General features: G+C 34.5%; 2 protein-coding genes across 4 annotated transcripts in view; one reads left to right on the top strand and one right to left on the bottom strand.

Moving 5' to 3' along the window:
• Window positions 1-845: 845 nt before the first annotated feature.
• On the bottom strand, window positions 846-11,059 carry LOC109101622 (ubiquitin-conjugating enzyme E2 D2-like). Of its 3 annotated transcripts, none has more exons than XM_042769969.1 (7): window positions 10,730-11,056; window positions 5,373-5,436; window positions 5,250-5,281; window positions 5,028-5,105; window positions 3,866-3,971; window positions 3,634-3,726; window positions 846-1,725 (listed from the first exon to the last, which is right to left on the bottom strand). In XM_042769969.1, exons 1-7 carry the CDS (start codon window positions 10,751-10,753, stop codon window positions 1,679-1,681), a joined length of 444 nt encoding a protein of 147 aa, XP_042625903.1. In that variant the 5' UTR covers window positions 10,754-11,056; the 3' UTR covers window positions 846-1,678. The 3 variants fall into 3 exon arrangements, with proteins under 3 accessions (XP_042625903.1, XP_042625904.1, XP_042625901.1); XM_042769970.1 differs by lacking the exons at window positions 846-1,725; window positions 10,730-11,056 and adding exons at window positions 3,366-3,452; window positions 6,601-6,926 and having other exon boundaries at window positions 3,633-3,726; XM_042769967.1 differs by lacking the exon at window positions 846-1,725 and adding an exon at window positions 3,369-3,452 and having other exon boundaries at window positions 3,633-3,726; window positions 10,730-11,059.
• A 1,675-nt stretch (window positions 11,060-12,734) lies between these two features.
• Window positions 12,735-20,145, top strand: part of LOC109102869 (transcription factor COE3-like) — a 107,033-nt gene continuing 99,622 nt past the window's right edge. The window contains exon 1 of the mRNA XM_042769960.1: window positions 12,735-12,962. The gene's annotated coding sequence lies outside the window, so the exon portion shown is untranslated. The remainder of the gene's footprint in view (window positions 12,963-20,145) is intronic.

The following is a 20,145-nucleotide window of genomic DNA, read 5'->3' as shown; positions in this document are numbered from 1 at the left end:
CCAATTAATCTTTGTATTTTCAAAGCATACTGCTTTTAATTACACAAGTCAATAATTTAAAAACACATTTGCATGTTCTTATAGTCACATCTTTTTATTTTAGTTTTATTTTGATTGTCTTTATTTTACAATTATTTATTTCAGTTTTACATTTTGTAGTTTAATTCATTATTTGCTTTATCAGCTTACAAACCCCTCGTGTTCCTTCTCAAACTCCCGTTTGGGAAGCCCTGACATGATGTTTAATGCTCTTTGAAATATTTGTTTTTCTTTGTATTTTATATATAAACAAGCACATATTTGTGTACTACCATCATGCCTTCTAGTATAAAGGTATACTGGAAACAGTTTATTTTTCTCCCCTTTGGACCTGACCACGTGTCTGTGAGATTCAACCCTAAATATTAACAATATTTAAAATAACTTAAACATAAGAATCAATGCATCAAATTAACCCCCCTTTAAAGTTAGGAGATTAAAAAGCTCAATAAATTCTTATTGAACATGAGTACTCCTCTACATCTGTCCACATATACATCAATGACAGCGTCATTGGTAGTGAGGGGGTCTAAGCTGCTATTCACCTAACAAATGGGAGTTCCTCCTTCAGAGAACTAATTATAGTCCAGCAGTTGTTGAGCGATCTCAGAGAGATCTAGAAACATGGGCCGAACAACTATGGTGTCAAATTCTGTCCATTCATCTAATGATATTGTAGCAGATTAATGTATCATACACTGAATACAGAGAATTGAATCAAGTACAGTTGTGATGACAATCAAGGTTCTCAAAGCAAAAAAAATAAAAATACCTCTCTCAATGGTACTGCAGAAGGAAACTTCAAATGATAGTTCAGCAACTTTATTGAGCAAACAAAATGAACAGCTAGTAGAGCTATTAGTTGATCGGTCATCCATTGAGAGCTTCCAATCACATTCAGTGCAATGAGAGAACAGTGTTTAGGAGGATAGACGAACTAATAGCTCCCCATTCTAAAAACATCAAAAAGAGGAGAGAAAAGGAGTAACAAAATAAGTTCTCAGACTCTAAAAGTGGACATGTATTCGCTTAACATTGTCTGCAGATATTCATTTTTGGCAGACCACAGACCAATTACCTTAATTGTTCCATTAACATGCAAAATATATATTTTTCTTAACTGCTGATACAATGACGTGACTGATTTGGTAAGAAACAGTCAGTTATAAGCAATAATATATTTCACAGACCATAGTTCTCATTGCTATTGGAAAAGCATATAAAAACATGAAGACCAACCGAGCAACAGATTGACTTCTCGTGGTACGCTGGCACCTTCAGAATCATTGTTTTTTTTCTTAAATAGCACCTCTAGCCAGTGGCATGAGTCAGAAGCATTCGATGATTTCGCCTTAGTTGTTTTTTTTTTCTTCTTTTTCTTATCTCAATAAAAAAAATGGCTGAGCTCATAGTTAAAACATGCTTCTGTGACACAAGCATTTTTCTGAACATGAAGTTGGTGATCTTTGCAATGTTGTGGTCTTTTTTACAGCATGTGAATGAAGGTTGAAGGGGCTCAAAATAACCAAGCAGAACTGATATGGTCTGAATACACGGGGAGCTGTCAATTCATTGAGGGGAAGAAAAGAAAAAAAAAAATTCCAGCTATACTGCAGATTGGTCTGATGTTCTTCAGGTATCACATGGCGTACTTTTGAGTCCATTCCCGAGCTATTCTGTTGTACTAAGAGAGAAAGAGAAAGAAAGAGAAATGAAGTGTGGCATTGGTGCAAACGCTGTTGCAGAGGCAGTGTCACACATGCTGGGTAAGCGGACCATCTGCCAACTTGGCTCACACCAACAAAAACACAGAGTGCAGACTCAAGGTCAAACAGTAGCATCCTCTTCACTTCTACATTGCAACTCCAAACATTCCTTCTGTTGTTTACTTGGTGCTTGTAAAAGCCTGAAATGTTTACCTCAACTAAACCTTCTGTCATTAATCCTATGATAAAGCTAGGGGTGTCCCCGATTTAGGATTTACATAGTCGAATTTGAATTGTCAAGTCTTGCCCATAATCAACTGATAGTTGAATGGTGTGTGGGGTTTCTTACACATCACACCGAAACCCTCTAATAAAGCCACCAAAACTGCCTGTCAAGTGATAATGAAAGGCAGTGTGGATAAACATTCATAAAATGATTCCTCATAACATTTTAAAACCACAATGTACAGAACATCACACAAAGATACAGAAGAAAATGTATAAAAACATTTTGGATCAATAAACCTAAAAACCCCCCCAAATAACTGCAGAAAGGCCAGACTGCAAACAGGATTTGCATTTCACACGTTAAAGATATTTATTAAAAGCTTCATTTCATTTCACATTTTTATTTACAGCGTTATCATAATAGGCTGTTTATTAACTTATTGGGAGAAAACTGATAGATCTATGTGGAATCAGACATTAAACACCCCCATATAGCCGAAATGGCATGATCCTAGTTTTATAACACCTCTGCAAAGATTCGACTGTGAGAAAACCTTAAATGGGCCATAACTGGCTGGCATGTGTGTGATCCACTTCTTTTTTTCATACACAGAATTTCTATATTAAAATTTTTTCAAGTGAACTTTTCCAATCATGGAAATGAATTAAACTGCAACAACCAAATTAATAATGCATAAATAAAAATAATGCAGGAAAACCACATAAGACATTTTCACCATCCTCTGTGAGTTATGAACCATACCAAATTTATCCGCAAACATTCCCCATTTTCAACTACCATGCTTACTAAGAGTATATTTATTGATTAAAAATACAGTAGAAAAATAAATACATTAAGAAATATTATTACAATTTAAAATAACTAATTTCTAATTAATTTATTTTAACATTTTATTTATTGAAAGCAAAGCTGAATTTTCCACAGCCATTACTCCAGTCTTAAGTGTCACATGATCCTTCAGAAATCATTTTAATATGCTAATTTGCTGCTCAAGAAACATTTCTTATTATCATCAATGTTGAAAACAGTTGTGCTGATAAATATTTTTGTGGAAACTGTGGTAGATTTTTTTTCAACATTCTATGATGAACAGAAAGTTCTAAAGAACAAAATGTTAAAAAAATTTTTTTTATATAAATATAAATGTCTTTACCATCACTTTTGATCAATTTAATGCATCTTTGCTGAATAAAAGTACTGAAAAAATCTTAATGAACCCAACTTTCTGAATGATAGTGTTTGTCTACTATGTAATACAATTTTCAAAAGCTGCATCCAGTTATGAAGGCCATCAATAACATTAGCACATCCAGTAGTAGGAACGCTAACTTGGTTACGTCTTGAGATTAGTAAACCCTTTTCATGCTCACAAAGACACTCTCCCATGATGCCTTGCTCACCTTAATCCCTATAACAAGGCATATTTCTCTGTCCATTCCCTGGCTAGTTTATTATACCTGAGGGGAGACATCAAACTAGCAATTCACACTACCTAAAAGTTATCTCTATTATACAAACCAGCTAAAAAACAATAAGCCTGGATTAAAACAGTAAAAATGTCTTATTAAAATAAGCTTCTTTTTTAATATATAATTTTAAACATTTTATTTATGAGGCTTCAGACACAATATACTTACTTTTCATTGTCTGTTTTATAGATACGTGCTATCTCTGGCACTAATGGATCATCTGGGTTTGGATCACATAACAGTGAGCAGATGGACAATAGAACTGCAACAGAAAGAAGAGAGAGGTTGGCACATGGCATAGATAATATCAGTGCACATCTTGGCTATCCCATAAAAACACTTAAGAAAAAGGTACTCGATTAAAGTCGACGCTTTTGTTTTCTTCTTTTTTGTTGGCTCACCTTTAGAGATTGTTAACGCAGGAGACCACTGTGACCTTAGAATATCCAAACAGATGCTGCCATTACTGTTAATATTTGGGTGATAAATTCTTGTGGTGAATGCAACCTACAAATCAGAGGGTGAAACAGACAATAAGACCACATACATTTCAAACCCACCATTGAAATTTTACTGTACATCCTCAGAATGTTCCAATGTTTCCTCTAAGCTCAAAAATGAGCTGGGAAAGCCATTTGATTGAATTCTAGTTAATACAAAATAATTGCAATGCTCGGGCAATTTGCTATAGAGTTGGTGTCACTAGAGTGAAAACCAGTAAATGTGGTTTATAGGTTTCATAGAATGAGAATGATGTGCACCAAATGAGTCGCTGTAATGGTTGTGGACGAAATAGCTCAACACAAGAACCAACGCAAACGCAATGACGTGAAATAAAATGTCATTGTGTTTTAAAGGAGAGTGGTGGAAATAGCGGATGATGGGCACAAAACAGTAACAAAACTCATTTACAGTCGCACACAGATGTAGTAGTGTGCAAACTCTACTACATAGGGATGTTCAGATAACTATATGAGAATTCACATGTTGACATTTTTGGAAAATATTTAGCTCACAGATGTTTAAATGCTTCATTTTTTCCCTATTCTATTTTATTCTGTTCTATTCTATCAAAATAAATGCTTCAGTTTGTTTTTATATTATGTTATAAACCTAATAAATAATTGACCTCAAAAAGGGAATTCATTCAAAGGGAATATAATATTATTATAAAGAATTGAACTGTTCTGCCTGAGATTTTTTTAAAAACAATTTTTAATAGAATTTCTTGGTAACACAGCACTGTAAAAAAAAAAAAAACATATTCTCAGGTAACCTAAAATGTGCATCATTTAGTTACATCAAGGGTCAAATCAAATAAATAAGAGCACACTAAAGTTAAAAGTTACACACATTTTTGTGTATTCGCTGTACAGGACTGGTATAAAGAATGTTTTTTCTCAGGAAGAAAAAAAATTAGAGGGAATATTGGTGGCGTCTGACTATAGTGTGTGCTAAAAAGCAGCTGGAAATGCTAAAGATCATAAAACAATCTAAAAAAAAAACCCTGTTCTTTACAGCCAGATTAACCTGTAGGTTGTTTAAATAGTTAATTATTCTTGCCTTAGGTGGTTTGAAAGGGTAGTCTGTAGGAAAATGAATGGTCAAGAAAAACACACCCCCTTGATATGGACTGTCGTTCTGTAAGGAAATAAAGACCAAACAACAGAGCAAAGTTACTTGATAGTGAATGCAGTGGTAAAATAATGCAGATATCAAATGCAAATTAAATGCCACAGTTCATTATTAATATGCATATGCAAATAAGAACATATCTCCACTTACAGGTCCCATAATTGTTGCTTGCCAGTGAAACACTGTAAATAAAGAATAAAAAATGTCTCAATAAGGTGAGCTCAGTGACATGCTCTGAGGCAGGTAATGAAAACAAAGAGCAAAATAACTCACAGTCATCTCCAACAGGTCCTGCTGAGCACTGTGCTGGAGGGTCCCGGCCCAGATCAGTCAGTTCCTAAAGAGAGAGAGAGATGATGTCTCAGTACGGCACAGAAACATTCAAAAAAAATAAATAAATAAAATAAAAATTGGGGAATCCAATCAACTATGTCGTCTTTTATCCATCAATACAACTCCTATACATTTCATTCCTGAGGTCAAAATGAAAAACTCTTTGCACTATAACATGCTATACTGTAAAACTATTTTAAAGAGACAGTTCTCCCAAAATGAAAATTCATAATTTACTTACTCTGTTGACGGTAGACAATGACTTCCACAATATGTATATATTTTTTCCATACTATAGAAGCCAGTGTCTACTGTCAACTATTTGATTACCAACATCCTACAAAATATCTTATTTTGTGTTCAACACATTAAACTCATACAGGTTTGGAAGAACTTGAGGTTGAGTGATTGAGATATATATCTCATATATATCAAACAGGCTTCTATACAAGACACAGTACAAACATTCATTCATCAAGGTGGGTATCGACATAGATGAACAGCTGGTTCATAATGTTATGTAGAGAATGATTCATTTAAAAATGTAGGTTTTTAAAATAAGAGCGATAAGTGAGGGCATGACATCAGTTATAATGCCCCAATTTGTACAAGGGCTGCACGATATATCGCATGCGACTGTCATGCGCATCTCATCAGTAAAACCGGATCTGTGATTAGTAATAAATCTCCATCACCTGCTTTCAGATGGAGCGTCGTTTAATACACAGATCCGGCTTTACTGACGAGATGTACATGACAATCGTATACAATATATTGTGCAGCCCTAATTTGTACCATACTTTGATTGATGGACTCTTTTAATTTGCTGGCTGAGCAAATTTGACTCCAAGTGCATTATCAGTCATTGTGTCATTTAACTGGTTCTATTAAAATCCACATTTAGACACTTAAGCAGCTGAAATCTAAGATGTCTCTGTAGGATATAGATTTGATGAGCCCTTTCATTTTAATCCAGATTTCACACTGATGTACTCCTCTCGCAGACAGATAACGCAATTTATGAACTGTCACAACTAGATGGCTCTTCTGTCCCAGAGGCCCAAACTGTTGATTCTGGAGAACAGTCAAAGCGGAGACTCATGTCATGTGCCATCAGGATTAGATGGGAACAGTGGACAGATTATCCTTTAATTTCACTCACTCTCACCCTCACTGATGTGAATACTGACAGCTTTCTCCACTCTGGAAAAACCACAGGCAGGAAATGACAGTACTGTCATCTTCTTAATGCAACTTTACGAAGAACATCAACAGAGGTTGATTGAGCAACATGTTCTTTTGGTTTCCACACAGTCACCTAAAAGCCACAAACACCAGGAAAGGATCAGTTTTGATTTTGGTGTCAGAATGTCAGAAAAAAATCTGTTGCGATCATCTATTTGTATCTAGTTTACAGATGTTATGGCCCAGCAATAATTCCTTTTATTTAATGAACATGACATTTTAAAGTCAAACCAACTGAAGTTATTGTGCTAACTCAGCCAAACAACAACCAAAAGATACAAAGTGTTATTATGATTATTGGAGCCTCCAAGAGCTTGTCTAAAAGCTAGCTAATGCTGCCCGTATAAATGTCTGAACTGTAGTCAATTGTAAGATTGAAAGTTTTGGAAAACAAAACTTACGTTTTTTAATAACATACAAAGATTTTACTTGTTCTACAGTTATCATCACTCACAGTTAAAACCAACAACTGAAAAAGTAGTAGTTTTGGACGAAGCCTTGGTTAATGCGACCAGAAAGACAAGGAGCTTTTACTAATATTCACTTTTCTGTTTATTGGTTCTTCAATATAAAATCTAGTGATAAATAGAACTTATAGAGGGTTTCTCAAAAGGTATTCAAAAGGTAACTTATTTAATATGCATAAACCAGTCTTCTGATCTCTAGCCACACCTAGGCATTAAGACAATAAGGAAATAACTGCCATTCTAGAGCTTTCAGTCTCTCTTTATGGGAAAATACAGTGACTATATAAACCACTTCTGAGAAAATAGCACATTTCTGAGAATTCATGTATGCGAAGTGCAGACAACCTTCTGGTGGTGCTTGCCTGTGCATGTAAGCATGTGAGCAGACAGGAAATAGAGGTCAGAGGTTTCTTTGATGATGAGGGTGTCTATGGTGGAAACATCAAAACAAACACAGGTAGACTGTTTAGTTCATAATATTGTTGACGGGCTGCACATCTCTGAATAGAAAACCATTTGACACTGCAAATTTCTATTCTAAATAGCGGAATCAAATTTGCTTCATGATTGACACATTTTGTAACATCGATACTGTTACTGAACTGAATCAAAACTGAACTGACTCGAGCTGAAGATTAACAACATTGTCTTCTGTAGAGCTGCTTATAGCTAAATTAAGTTATTGAACTGAACTGAAACAACACTGAATTGGCTTGAGCTGATTAATGACACTTATGTTTAGTTAGAGTTGCTTTGGATTGGAATTTGGATTATTTTGATTGCATCATTGATTTTGATACATAACGGTGACTTGACTTATGAGAACATCAGTTGCTCGAACCTGAGGGATTATTAAAAATTAAACCACAGATATATAGATAAAAATACTGATTTTTTTCCTCCAACAACCAAAATAAAGAACTAAATAATTTTTTTGTTTTTAATTTTTGACACTTTAGGCTGCAACAACAATACCATTAAATACTTTTTTTAATTTTTTTTAATATAATTAAATTATGAATACCTTTAAAATATATATACAGTACAGACCAAAAGTTTGGAAGCATTACTGTTTTTAATGTTTTTGAAAGAAGTTTCTTCTGCTCATCAAGCCTGCATTTATTTGATCAAAAATACAGAAAAAAATTTAATATTGTGATAAAATAATTGTTTTTAAATTTATTATACTTTAAATTATCATTTATTTCTGTGATGCAAAGCTGAATTTTTAGGATCATTATCACATGATCCTTTAGAAATCATTCTAATATGATGATTCATTATCAAAGTTGAAAACAGTTCTGCTGCTTAATATTTTTCAGAACATGTGATTTTTTTTTAGGATACTTTGATGAATAAAAAAAAAAAAAAAGAAGCTATGTTTTTAAAATATAAATATTTTGTAATAACAATATACACTACTGGTCAGTAATTTGGGGTCAGTAATTTTTTTTCTTTCTTCCTTTTTAAATAAAATCAATACTTTTATTCAGCAAGGATGTGTTAAATTTGATAAAAAAGTGATAGTAAAGAAAATATATTATTAGAATATATATTAATAGATTTTTTTTTTATTTTGAATAAATGCAGTTCTTTTTAACCTTTTATTTATCAAATATATTAGACAGCAGAACTGTTTCCAACACTCATAATAAATCAGAATATTAGAATGATTTCTAAATGATCATGTGATAGACTGGATGTTACATGTGACACTGAAGGCTGGAGTAATGATGCTGAAAATTCAGCTTTGAAGTATATTCAAATAGAAAACTATTATTTTAAGTTGTAATAATATTTCACAATATTACGTTTTTTTTCTGTATTTTTGATCAAATAAATGCAGGCTTGATGAGCAGAAGAAACTTATTTCAAAAACATTAAAAATAGTAATGTTTCCAAACTTTTGGTCTGTACTGTATATGTATGTGTGTGTGCGTTATTGGTCTCGTTTTAGTTTTAAGAAAACTAAATCTGAATGATTCTAGTCAAGCTCAACAGAAATGTCATAATTTAGCTGTATAAAGTGAAAAATCTGTATGAAAAACTGAGATTCGCTTAGATTGATCTCTGAGCTACTAATGAGGAACTAACCAAACCAAACTAGGAACTAAACAGTGTCACAATCCACACGAGAAAAACAACAAGGTTGGAGTGTTAAATCAAGCCCATTCTTAATTCGTAAATAATACTTCAGCTAATTGTTATATTGCAGACAAATCAATAATAAAAAAAAATAACACAAACAACCAAATTACAAGTGTCTCAAGAAGTAGGGTTAATTTAATTCTCCGTCATCCTTAATCAAAGCAGCGTGGATGACATATGTGGAGGTAAGCCTTCACGAGAATCAATGTATGACACCAATTCAGCTTACCAATATAGGACAGTGTGAACATCAGCACTAACAGTGGCAGCTATTTTTTACGCCTGCATACTTCAGATGAGGGTGTCGGGAATAAACCAGCCCTGCCATCACTTAAGAGATACATGGCTGGTATTTTCAACCAGACATCTGTGTGCGCCCACTTGGCATTTGCTGTCCTAAAATTCTCAGCTGAATTTTCAGTTTCTGCCATACTTCACATATCCCTATTAAACAAGCCAAAGCCCTGAAAACTGCTTGAAATGGGAGTAACAAGTCACAGGATGTGGGACCAACTAACTATTTGGCTGTCAGCATGCAAACAATCTGCTGTGTCAATCTAATTCATAGAAGCTCTCAAAGTCAGCGAAAAAAGGGAGAAATCATCCTGTCGCCAAGTTTAACAATTATTGCGCAACTACTTAACACTGGTATGGGCCAGATACTTCTAACTGGAGTATTAAGCACTCATAGCTTTCCAGGAAGAACTTACAGCAATGACGCAAACTTCTTGTGTTTACCAAAATGATAGAATGTCACTAATACAAAGGATAATAATAGTAACTCATAACACCTAATAAGAAGCCAGTGCTAACTCTAAACCAAAAAGGCTTGTCCCAACCAGTAATGTCTGTGGCTGAGATGATTCAGAAATATTATTCATCTGAATCCACACCACCAGAAATCACATAAGGTTCTGTTTAACGAGATGTGACTCACAGAGGAAACACATCCACATAAAATCCTCCTTATGCACCTTGTAAAATCTGATTCAAGTATTTTCACCTTTTTTATATCAGATACGTTGTAAATAGTTATTTTAGATTGAAAAGATAAAACTATGTATTACAATGTAGCACCTGCTATTATTGGTGTTACATGTAGACAGATAGATTGATAGAAACATTGATGATAGGTAAACAGATAGATAGATAGATAGATAGATAGATAGATAGATAGATAGATAATGTCAGCATTGGCATTTTAAGGAAACAGTAATACAACAAACAACATTAAAATAAACAAATAAATAAATATTAACAAAAACAAAAAAATTATAAATGTTATTATTATTATAAAACAAAAACAGCCAAGCTTCACAACCAAGCCTGCTATCCTCATAGCATTTGCTAACGTCAATATCTTTTACATACCAAGCAAATACCAAAAAGGGTTTGGTAGTGAATGTAAAATAATTAACATAAAATATAATATTTTACCTTGTGAATTCGTTTTAATGCCATTTTGTGTGTGTACTGGGCTCCTGAGGCCGAGGAAACAGATTGATCCGGCTAGCTGCGGTTAGCTATGCTCGCTAGCCAGACACTGAAAATCCACCAGAAATCCGACGAGACCGAAACGGAAACGAAAAAAACACAAGCCGTTAAAATGGGCCAACAGAATCCCAGCTGTCCGACAGATAATAAACCTGACGAGAAAGAAAGTTATTTTGAATATGAACGGGAAGGCCTGCGTTTCAACACTGGACACTTGTATAGGTATTTGTGTCTCCTCCTCTCTCTCTCTCTCTCTCTCTCTCTCTCTCTCTCTCTCTCTCTCTCTCTCTCTCTCGCTCGCTCTCTCTCTCTCTCTCTCTCTCTCTCGCTCGCTCGCTCTCTCTATCGCTTTACAAAATGTCCTCTTACTCACTCCCTCTCTCTGTCCTGACGTCTATGCACAGCATCAGTTTAATGAAAATGAAAAGACTTTACGAATCAGTATTACAAAATATGAGGATCTGTGCCAGGGTTACTTTTTCATATTTTGCTGTGTCTTAAAACCTTGTGAGCTGCCTATAGTTGCGACCTAGACAGTCAAAATAATGTATTATTCCACCGCAGAAACAATTTTATCTCGGGAATTTAAATTTATATTAAATTATGTGCTGTAACTCTTCTATATAAGAAAAAACACATTCTTAGAGGAATAGTTCACCCAAAAATTTTAATTAGTAGGAATTTTACTTACCCTGAGGCCATCAAAGATGCACATGAGCTTGTTTCTTCATTGGAACTAATTTGGATACATTTAGCATTACATCACTTGCTCATCGTTGGGTCCTCTGCAGTGAACGGGTGCCGTCAGAATGAGAGTCCAAATCTATATAATTATATATTAGAGATCAGTGGTCCAAACAGTTGAGGAAAACATCACAATTACGCACAAGTACACGACTCCAGTCCATCAATTAATGATTTGTAAAGTGAAAAGCTATGTGTTTGTAAGAAATTAATCCATTATAAAAACGATTTTAAATCAAACCACTGCTAGCAACTAAAATACAGTTCCTTTATTCATAATATTGCTTTCTCCAGTAAAAACAAAGTTGTCTCAACTGAATCAGGAGAGAAATATACACAGATCAACCACCCTCCACAAATGAAAACAGTTCTAAATAAGTATGTCGATGGATTTTGATGTGAAAGGACAACAGAGGATGAACTTTTTCACTTCAAGTGTTCACTTCAATTATGGATTATGGACTAGTATTTTGGCAGAAGTAATGGTTTAAAGTTAAGTTTGTTTCTTACAAACATGCAGCTTTAAACATCACAAGACATTAATTGATCGAGTCTTGTGGATTATTGTGATGTTTTTATCAGTTGTTTGGACTCTCATTCTGACGGCACCCATTCACTGCAGAGGATCCACTGTGAGTAAGTGATGTGATGCAGATTTCTCCAAACCTGTTCAGATAAAGAAAAAAACTCATTAGGTTGTACTGAGGGTGAGAACATTTTCAGCAAATCTTTGGGTGAACTATTCCTTTAATACCAGTAAACTATAACATCCTCCTCTTCTGTTATCTTTGGGTTTAAATGAAAATTGCATTAATCTTGATACATGATTTTAAGCATTATCCATGCTTTCATCATACATTATATCAAAATAATTTTTATTAACAGTGGAAATTGTTCAATATCACGACAGTACCATGTATCTTTGTATCTTGCTATCTTTCAGAATTATGAAATTTCTTTAAATATCTCCTTAGTGAGCTATATGCCTCAACATAGCCTACAGTAAATGAAAAATGACTCGTTTTTGCAGGGTATTTAGGTGTTTAGGCTACAAGAACACACAACTAATTAAAGACTAATTTAATTATAGTGTTTATAGTTTTATTTCGGTAGCAGCATTTGTGGATCCTTTATTTGCTTTTTCTGCAGTTTTTAGTAGGCTATGGTGCCGTATTTCCTTCGCTGATGTGCGCATGCGTTAACGTCAGCTGATGGGTCTTCTTATTGGTAACTTTACCGCTTTGTCAAAGTGTTTCTGATTGTTTGCGCGCTTTCAAAGTGCCATATGTATTTTGTAACGGTTTTGTGGGTTGTTAAGCTGTTTTATACCGGCCAGCTGCGTGTGATGTTTCAGAGGAAGCCGCTTTCCTAGCGATACGAGTGTGAAGTGCTCCTCGGTGCGGACAGGAATAGAGCAACACTGGATAAACAGGTAAATGATGATACATATTCAGGTGAAGTACAGAACAGGGTGTGAATTAGCCTATACTATGACTTTTAGGGAGGGAATATTTGAGTCATTCCACGAAACCGGTACGATTTGAGTCCCTCTGACCTTTTTAAGTGTACTGTATTTTATCTATTGGGTCACCAAAAACTATTTTTTTTTAAATATTTTTGTAGTAATTGAAATGTCTCATTTAATAAGGTTTAAAAACATGACATACATTTTATCTATAAAATAGAAATTATCTTGTTTTGTTTTTTGTCAGTGAACACCACCTATTTTGTCATGTCCCTCATGGCCTTCTATAAAAGTGTACTTGGGATATGAATAATACAATTAGAAAAACGTCCATACATTTTGCTATTCTCATAAATATCAATCTGTACTTACACACATCAAACTTCCCCCATTATTCAATAAAATCATATTATTTAGTTCCGTACCCCTTAACCCCGTTACACAGATCATTCTTCCCCCATAAAAATAATGAACTGATCCTTATGTGACATCATTAATAGGAAGTGACACCATATAACTCTTCTGAACAACATTGTGAGCAGACACAGGCAAGTTACCACCTTCTTTTATAACTATAACATTATTAATATTGTGATATTGTAATTGTCAAGCTTAACGACTCAACCCCGTTACATCAAATAAAGATAGAAAATGATTATTTGAGAAAATTATCTTCGTTATTTTAACAATATACATGATTTCTTAATATCATGCATAACATGTGCTGTCCTGTTATGCACTAAATTTTGGGCAGGGGCCATTTTGAGCAAAATCTCAACCCTGTCACACTCAACTCCGTTACTTATTTGATCATAACGGGGTTGTGAGATTGTGATGGGGTTGTGTTTTTAACACTTTGGTTCTGAAGTTATCCAGTAATTTAAATGAATTAATATATCTGATCTTATACCACATGCATATGTTGAATGTAGTAATGTCCATGTTAAAGCTGTGTGTGTGTTCTGCCTAGATTTTCACATCTCAGTGTTCAGTAAATTCTACAAACAATACCTCATAATGACAAAGTGAATGAGGTTTGTTTGAAATCTTTGCAAATGAAATAAATAAAAATAATCACATGTACATAAGTATTCACAGCCTTTCCTCAAAACTTTGTTGAAGCACCTCTGGCAGCAACTACAGCCCTCAAGTCTTTTTGAGTATGATGCGACAAGCTTGGCACATCTATTTTTGGATGGTTTCTCCCATTCTCCTTTGCAATACCTCTCAAGCTCCATCAGGTTGGATGGGGAGTGTCGGTTTTCAGATCTCTCCACAGTTATTCAGTCGGGGCTCTGGCTGGGGCACTCTAGGACATTCACAGAGTTGTCCTGTAGCCACTCCTTTGTTATCTTGGCTGTTTGCTTAGGGTTGTTGTCCTGTTGGAATGAAAACCCTCCCCACACTCAGATACTCAAAAACAAAGGCCATCTTGATATTTTGGTGCACCAATAATCTTTTCTTACTACTACGACTACCCACATACCCCCTCTCTCAAAAAAAGCCACACACAAAGCACGAGGCGGTTTCCAGCACACTTTACTTTTGGGATGGTACTTTGCAGGTGATGAGCAGATCTGGTTTCCTTCAAACATGATGCTTGACCAGAAAATCTTGCCTGAGGTAGTCTAGGGGTTCTTTAGGTGCTTTTTTTTTTGCAAATGCCAAGTGTGTTTTCATGTGTCGTCACTGAGGAGAGGATTGAGTCTTGCCACATTGTCATAAAGCCCAGATCAGTTGAGTGTTGCAGTGATGATTGTCCTTCTGTAGGTTTCTCCTATCTCCACGTATGATCATGGAGGTGGAGGATGATCAGGTTCTTGGTCACCAGTCTAACCAAGATCCTTCTCCATTAGCTGCTCAGTTTGGCCAGGAGGCCAAAGAGTCCTGGTTGTTTCAAACTTCTTCCATTAAGGGTAACAGAGACTACATGCTTCTGGGAACCTTCACTGCTGCAGAAATTTTTCTGTTCCCTTCCCCAAATCTGTGCCTTGGTACAGTCCTGTCTCGGATGTCTACAGACAATTCCTTGGACTTCATGGCTTGGTTTGTGCTCTGATATGCACTGTTACCTGTGGGACCTTATATAGACGGGTGTTTGCCTTTCCAAATCATGTCCAATCAACTCAATTTACCACAGGTGGACTCCAATCAAGTTGTAGAAACATCTCAAAGATGATCAGTGGAAACAGGATGCACGTGAGCTCAGTTTTGAGTGTCATGGCAAAGGCTGTGAATACTTATGTACATGTGATTTATTAATTTTTTTTGTCATTTTTTATTTTTATTTTTAATAAATTAGCAAAGATTTCAAACAAACTTCTTTCACATTTTCATTATGGGGTATTGTTTTTAGAATTTTGTAGAAAATAATTCAATCCATTTTGGAACAAGGTTGTAACATAACAAAATGTGGAAAAAGTGAAGCGCAGTGAATACTTTCCAGATGCACTGTACAGGGGTGTTGTATGTTCGTAAAAAAACAAAACATGTGCTCCACATGCTCCTCCACATGTGGAGATCTTGAAAGAGGTGTGGGCCAGATATTGAATGCCACACAAGTTATGTTTTATTTTGATGACCTATTCAGTCAGTTTATAATCTTCTAATGTATACTATGTTATTGTTGTTTTTCTTGCAGTCGGGTTAATACAACTTAATTGCAATTCATATCTGTTGTCTTTCTCAGTCACATAATGAAATACAGTGTTTATAGAAAATCTTAGAAAATCTTACAGTGAATTTCAGTTAAAAAAAAAACAAAACAAAAAAACATCTATTTATATGTTAAGCTGTATTTGTATCTTCAACCCCGTTACCCTAGTCTCAATCCCGTCAAACCTACATTTTTATTAATTATTTTTTTAAGATCAAAAAAAAATAAAATAATTTTTGAACAAATCATTAAAAAATCATAACAACAATAATAAAAAAACTAATTTTAGTTCAAATTCTGAAGTTAACCCACTTCTTTGATCAAAAATGATGAGGTTGCTGTCAAAAAATTCAATTTCAGGCTTTAGTATAGCAAAAGTATGCGATTTTAAGTAACTTTTATATTTGCAAATACTGAATTAGTGTGAGGGACATCTGATTAATAGGAAAACGTTGATTTCATTACAAATACATTTTATGATCATATTCCGAGAGCTCCCATAGTGTCCATAACGGGGTTCAATTTCTTTTGTACCAAGAAAAAGTTTGATTTCTAATTTGTAGGATTTGTTGTGTATTGTAGTTTATTACATGATTACAGTCAATGCTGTCTTTTGGTTTTAAACCTTTCAGTACAAGACAGCTGTACTTTTTGTAATCGGAGAGATAATTTTTCACTGAAATACAAGAGGTGTATTTTGCTGTTTATGTTCGTATATTAAAATATTTACTGTGTGAGGTTATTTTTTGTTAATCAAGTCATTTGTTTGATTTTTTACAAAATGAACACTTGTCAGGATAGAAGGAAAAATGGATGGGTGAGAGTGGGCAAATATTGCAAAGTCTAGATGGGCTAAGTTAGTAGAGAAATATCCCAACAGACTAAAGGCTGTAATTAAATCAAAAGGTGGGTTAACAAAATACTGACACAAGTGGGTGGTCATTTTTCCAGCTCAGTGAATCTGTTTTTTATTTTTTATTTTTTCTGACACGTTGGTGTTATATCTGTCACTTGGATGTTATAAGTTGCACTGAGTAAATACAGCCGGAAAAAACAAAAACCGCATCTGTCTTCATTTGTATAATGCTTTGAATGTTTTGAAAGGCTTTGCCAGCTAAACCAGTTTGGATTCCCTCATGACCCTCTCTGTAAAAAAAAAACATTTGTTTTTACTTTCTACTGTTGCTCAGGTATATTGAAGCTTCTGTTTATCTCACCCAGGGTGCAAACTACCATCTACATCAAACATTTATATGTACTGTGAATCTGGGGTGTCCACACTCAGTCCTGGAGGGCCACTGTCTTGCAGAGTTTAGCTACAACTTGCCTCAACAACACACCTGCCTGGAAGTTTCTAGTATGCTTAGTACGGCCTTGGTTAGCAGGTTCAGATGTGTTTAATTGGGGTTGGAGCTAAATTCTGCAGGACAGTGGATTTGACACCACTGCCGTATATCAACACACACAGCCAAAATATCACTAGGTTAAACTGTTGTGGGACTAATTACATTATGTGATTTATGGGCAATTTACTTACCCTTAATATCTGTTGCACAAAGCAGATTGGATGCTAGATGCTTACATATTTACATTATACGTAGTATGGTACATCTGTGTAAGTTTTTCTTTCATGTATTTCAGGTTAGATTTGTCACCACTCATAGCAGCCGAAAACTGCCTTATCAGACTCTACTACAACATATTTTACTGGTTGCAGGCAAATTTCTCCATCGTAGGGCTTCTGTCGATGAGGAGACACAGGAAAAGCAGTGACGTTTCACAGTTGTTGGTTCCAGGTTTGAATGCACATTTTTTGAATGAACTATTTTAATAGAAAGTATGTGTTTTGTATTTGTATAATTTGGTTACATGGGTATATAGAAGATATATTTCGAGCAGACTTTATTTCTTTTTAACAGATTGGTTAGTTGAAGCACATATTTCATACATACAAAGAAAGTACAATTTTAAAAGCAAAAAAATATATAAGCTAACAGTTACAGTACAGTTATATACAGAAATACAGTATATTGCATAATAATATTACAATATGATAATATCATCAGAGCACAGAAATGATGAATTTCCTGGCAAAAAAAAACATTGCTTGAAGGTTTTTTTTTGTTTTTTTTTGTTTTTTTATCTTGATGGCCACTAGGTGGAAACGACTGCTTAAATCTGACAGAATGACCTATGGGTTGATAAATAAACTTAATTCAACCTGGAAACCTGAGCTTCTGCAACTGTGGACAAAAAAAAACAAGATATATTAAGTGTGTTTGTGTTTTAAATTTTTGTTAGATCATTTTCAGTTCTAACATTAAAATATTAGGCCTCATTAAAAATGTCATTGTACTTTTATATTTTTCCCCTAAATATGTTAATTAACATTAATTATGTTAGTTAACATTAATATTTAAAGATCTGTGTATTTTATTGTAATGCAGTGTAGCCTATATAAGTATACAATTTTTTTTTTTTTTTTTTTTTTTTTTAAGTTGTAGCAAAATGATGGTCGGATGTGTATTATTTGAAAGGACGATCAAAGGATCAAAGGTTCTCGAGTGAACTATGACGATCTAAGGAATTCTAATGGTCCTCAGATGTGTTGTCAGTTTAACTGAGGTTGTTGTGCTTGTCCCTTTAAGGCAGGGATCTCCAACCCTGCTCCTGGAGAGCTACTGTCCTGCAGATTTCAGCTCCAACCCCTAAGGTGTTCAGGGCTACTTGATAATTACAGACAGGTGTGTTGGAGCAGGGTTGGAACTGAAGTCAGCAGGATGGTAGCTCGCAGGAGCAGGGTTGGAGATCCCTGCTTTAAGGTCATTCACAGACTTGCAAGTCATTGGTGGAGCACTAGATGGAGCTCTTTACCTTGCAAACAATAGCATGATCCTGATAACGTACAGCTGTTCTATACTTCTATTTTATTTACAGTTCAGTACACTTTACAGTATTCATTTAAACGCCGTGATGATTCTGTTTGCTCAAATTATTATAACTTTAATTTCTGATGTCTAGTATAGAGACTATGAGCACTCTGAATAACAGACAGTCTCTTGTGCTTTTATGAATGACCACATAGCAGATTTTGTATTGCGATCATCTAAGACATATTTTCTGTTTTGCTTTACTTTGTGGTATATTTACTTAATTTATGACCCATATAAAGTGCTTGTGCAATCCCCTAATCTCTGATCTGAGAAAATACCAGTAATTTATATTTGAACTCTTGAGGTCCTAATTTAATATCAATCAATCATTTCAGATTGCACGAGACCATCTTTTGAAGGGAGTGAGATAAAAAATGAAATAGATAATGTGAGATATAGGGACTTTCTCTTGAGCTTTTGCAGAACACCATCAAGATGCTCTAACTAATTTCATGATTATTTGATACAATGAATTTCCTGGCTAGAAACATTGCTTTATTTTTATTTTTATTAATTTATTTTTATTTATTTTATTTTTTTATGGCCACTAGGTGGAAACAACCGATTGAATCTGACAGAAAGGATTGCTATTGTAACTTCAATTAACTTGGAAAATGTGTGCAAAGACAAGATATATTAAGTGTGTGTGTATTTCCCCGTTTTTTAAATTTTATTTACTTTTTTTTTTTTTTTTTTAAGATACATTTCAGTTGTAGCCTAACATATACCGTCATTAGACACATTAAAAAAAATCACTTTAGTTATATCTTTTGTTTTTTTCCTAAATATGTTCAGGAATATTTTATAATTTGTGCAAGTATATGCAAGAGTTTGTAGAAGTGTTATATTGGATCAGTGTAGTACTCAGTAGCAAAACACAGTCTTACCTGTGCTCTTAAAATCATGCTTTACAATTTAACAGCGTTCCTCTCCGCGGAATACAAAATATTATAGGGCTAAAAGAGGAAAAAAAATTCCATGTTCTTGAGTCGCCATGAACATTTGATAGAGAATAGCCAGACAACCAAAAGTAACTGACCAATGCGGCATTAGATCTTTTTTTCTGTTTTAAACATCTATAGGGCTTCCGAAACATCAGACATCGCAGAAATATTATATCACGGGAAAGTTGCAAAAAGCGCATGATATCGTGAGACACTGAAGTGAGTCTTTATAGATGTCCTTGTCTTGTGTGTAACATATTGTGTTAGTTTGGAAGTAACATTTTGTTGTAGATGCTTTGGGTATTGACCCTTCAGCCTCCTCAAAAATACAGAATATTTTAATTATATTTTAATAGGCATATGGACGTAAATATGGTCTATATGTTTTAGTTTCGGCGTGTTTCCCAACGTAACAAGTTTGTGATAACTCCTATTATTGACCGCCGGCCTCCTCTCACATACAGAATAGAATAGAATATTTTATTATTGGATTGGGGTCATGATCCGTTTGCACCAGTTCAGGGCAGGTAGGGATCGGGTTGTTTTGGACATGTCTTTCATAAACACCGGCTGCTTTCGTGTCGCTTCGAGTATTTTGTCTTTGAGTGTGAAGTGTA

This window comes from Cyprinus carpio, chromosome A14 (genome assembly GCF_018340385.1).
Source record: "Cyprinus carpio isolate SPL01 chromosome A14, ASM1834038v1, whole genome shotgun sequence".
NCBI lineage: Eukaryota > Metazoa > Chordata > Actinopteri > Cypriniformes > Cyprinidae > Cyprinus > Cyprinus carpio.
This window is presented reverse-complemented; position numbering and strand designations above follow the sequence as displayed.

Excerpts from the sequence above, each read along its gene's own strand:
- LOC109101622 (XM_042769967.1), bottom strand. The coding sequence starts at position 10,753 with ATGGCATTAAAACGAATTCACAAG. Across the intron at positions 5,282-5,372 it reads AGGACCTGTTGGAGATGACT|TGTTTCACTGGCAAGCAACA; the intron begins GTGAGTTATTTT and ends CTTTATTTACAG. Across the intron at positions 3,453-3,632 it reads TATAAAACAGACAATGAAAA|GTATAATAAACTAGCCAGGG; the intron begins GTAAGTATATTG and ends GTCTCCCCTCAG.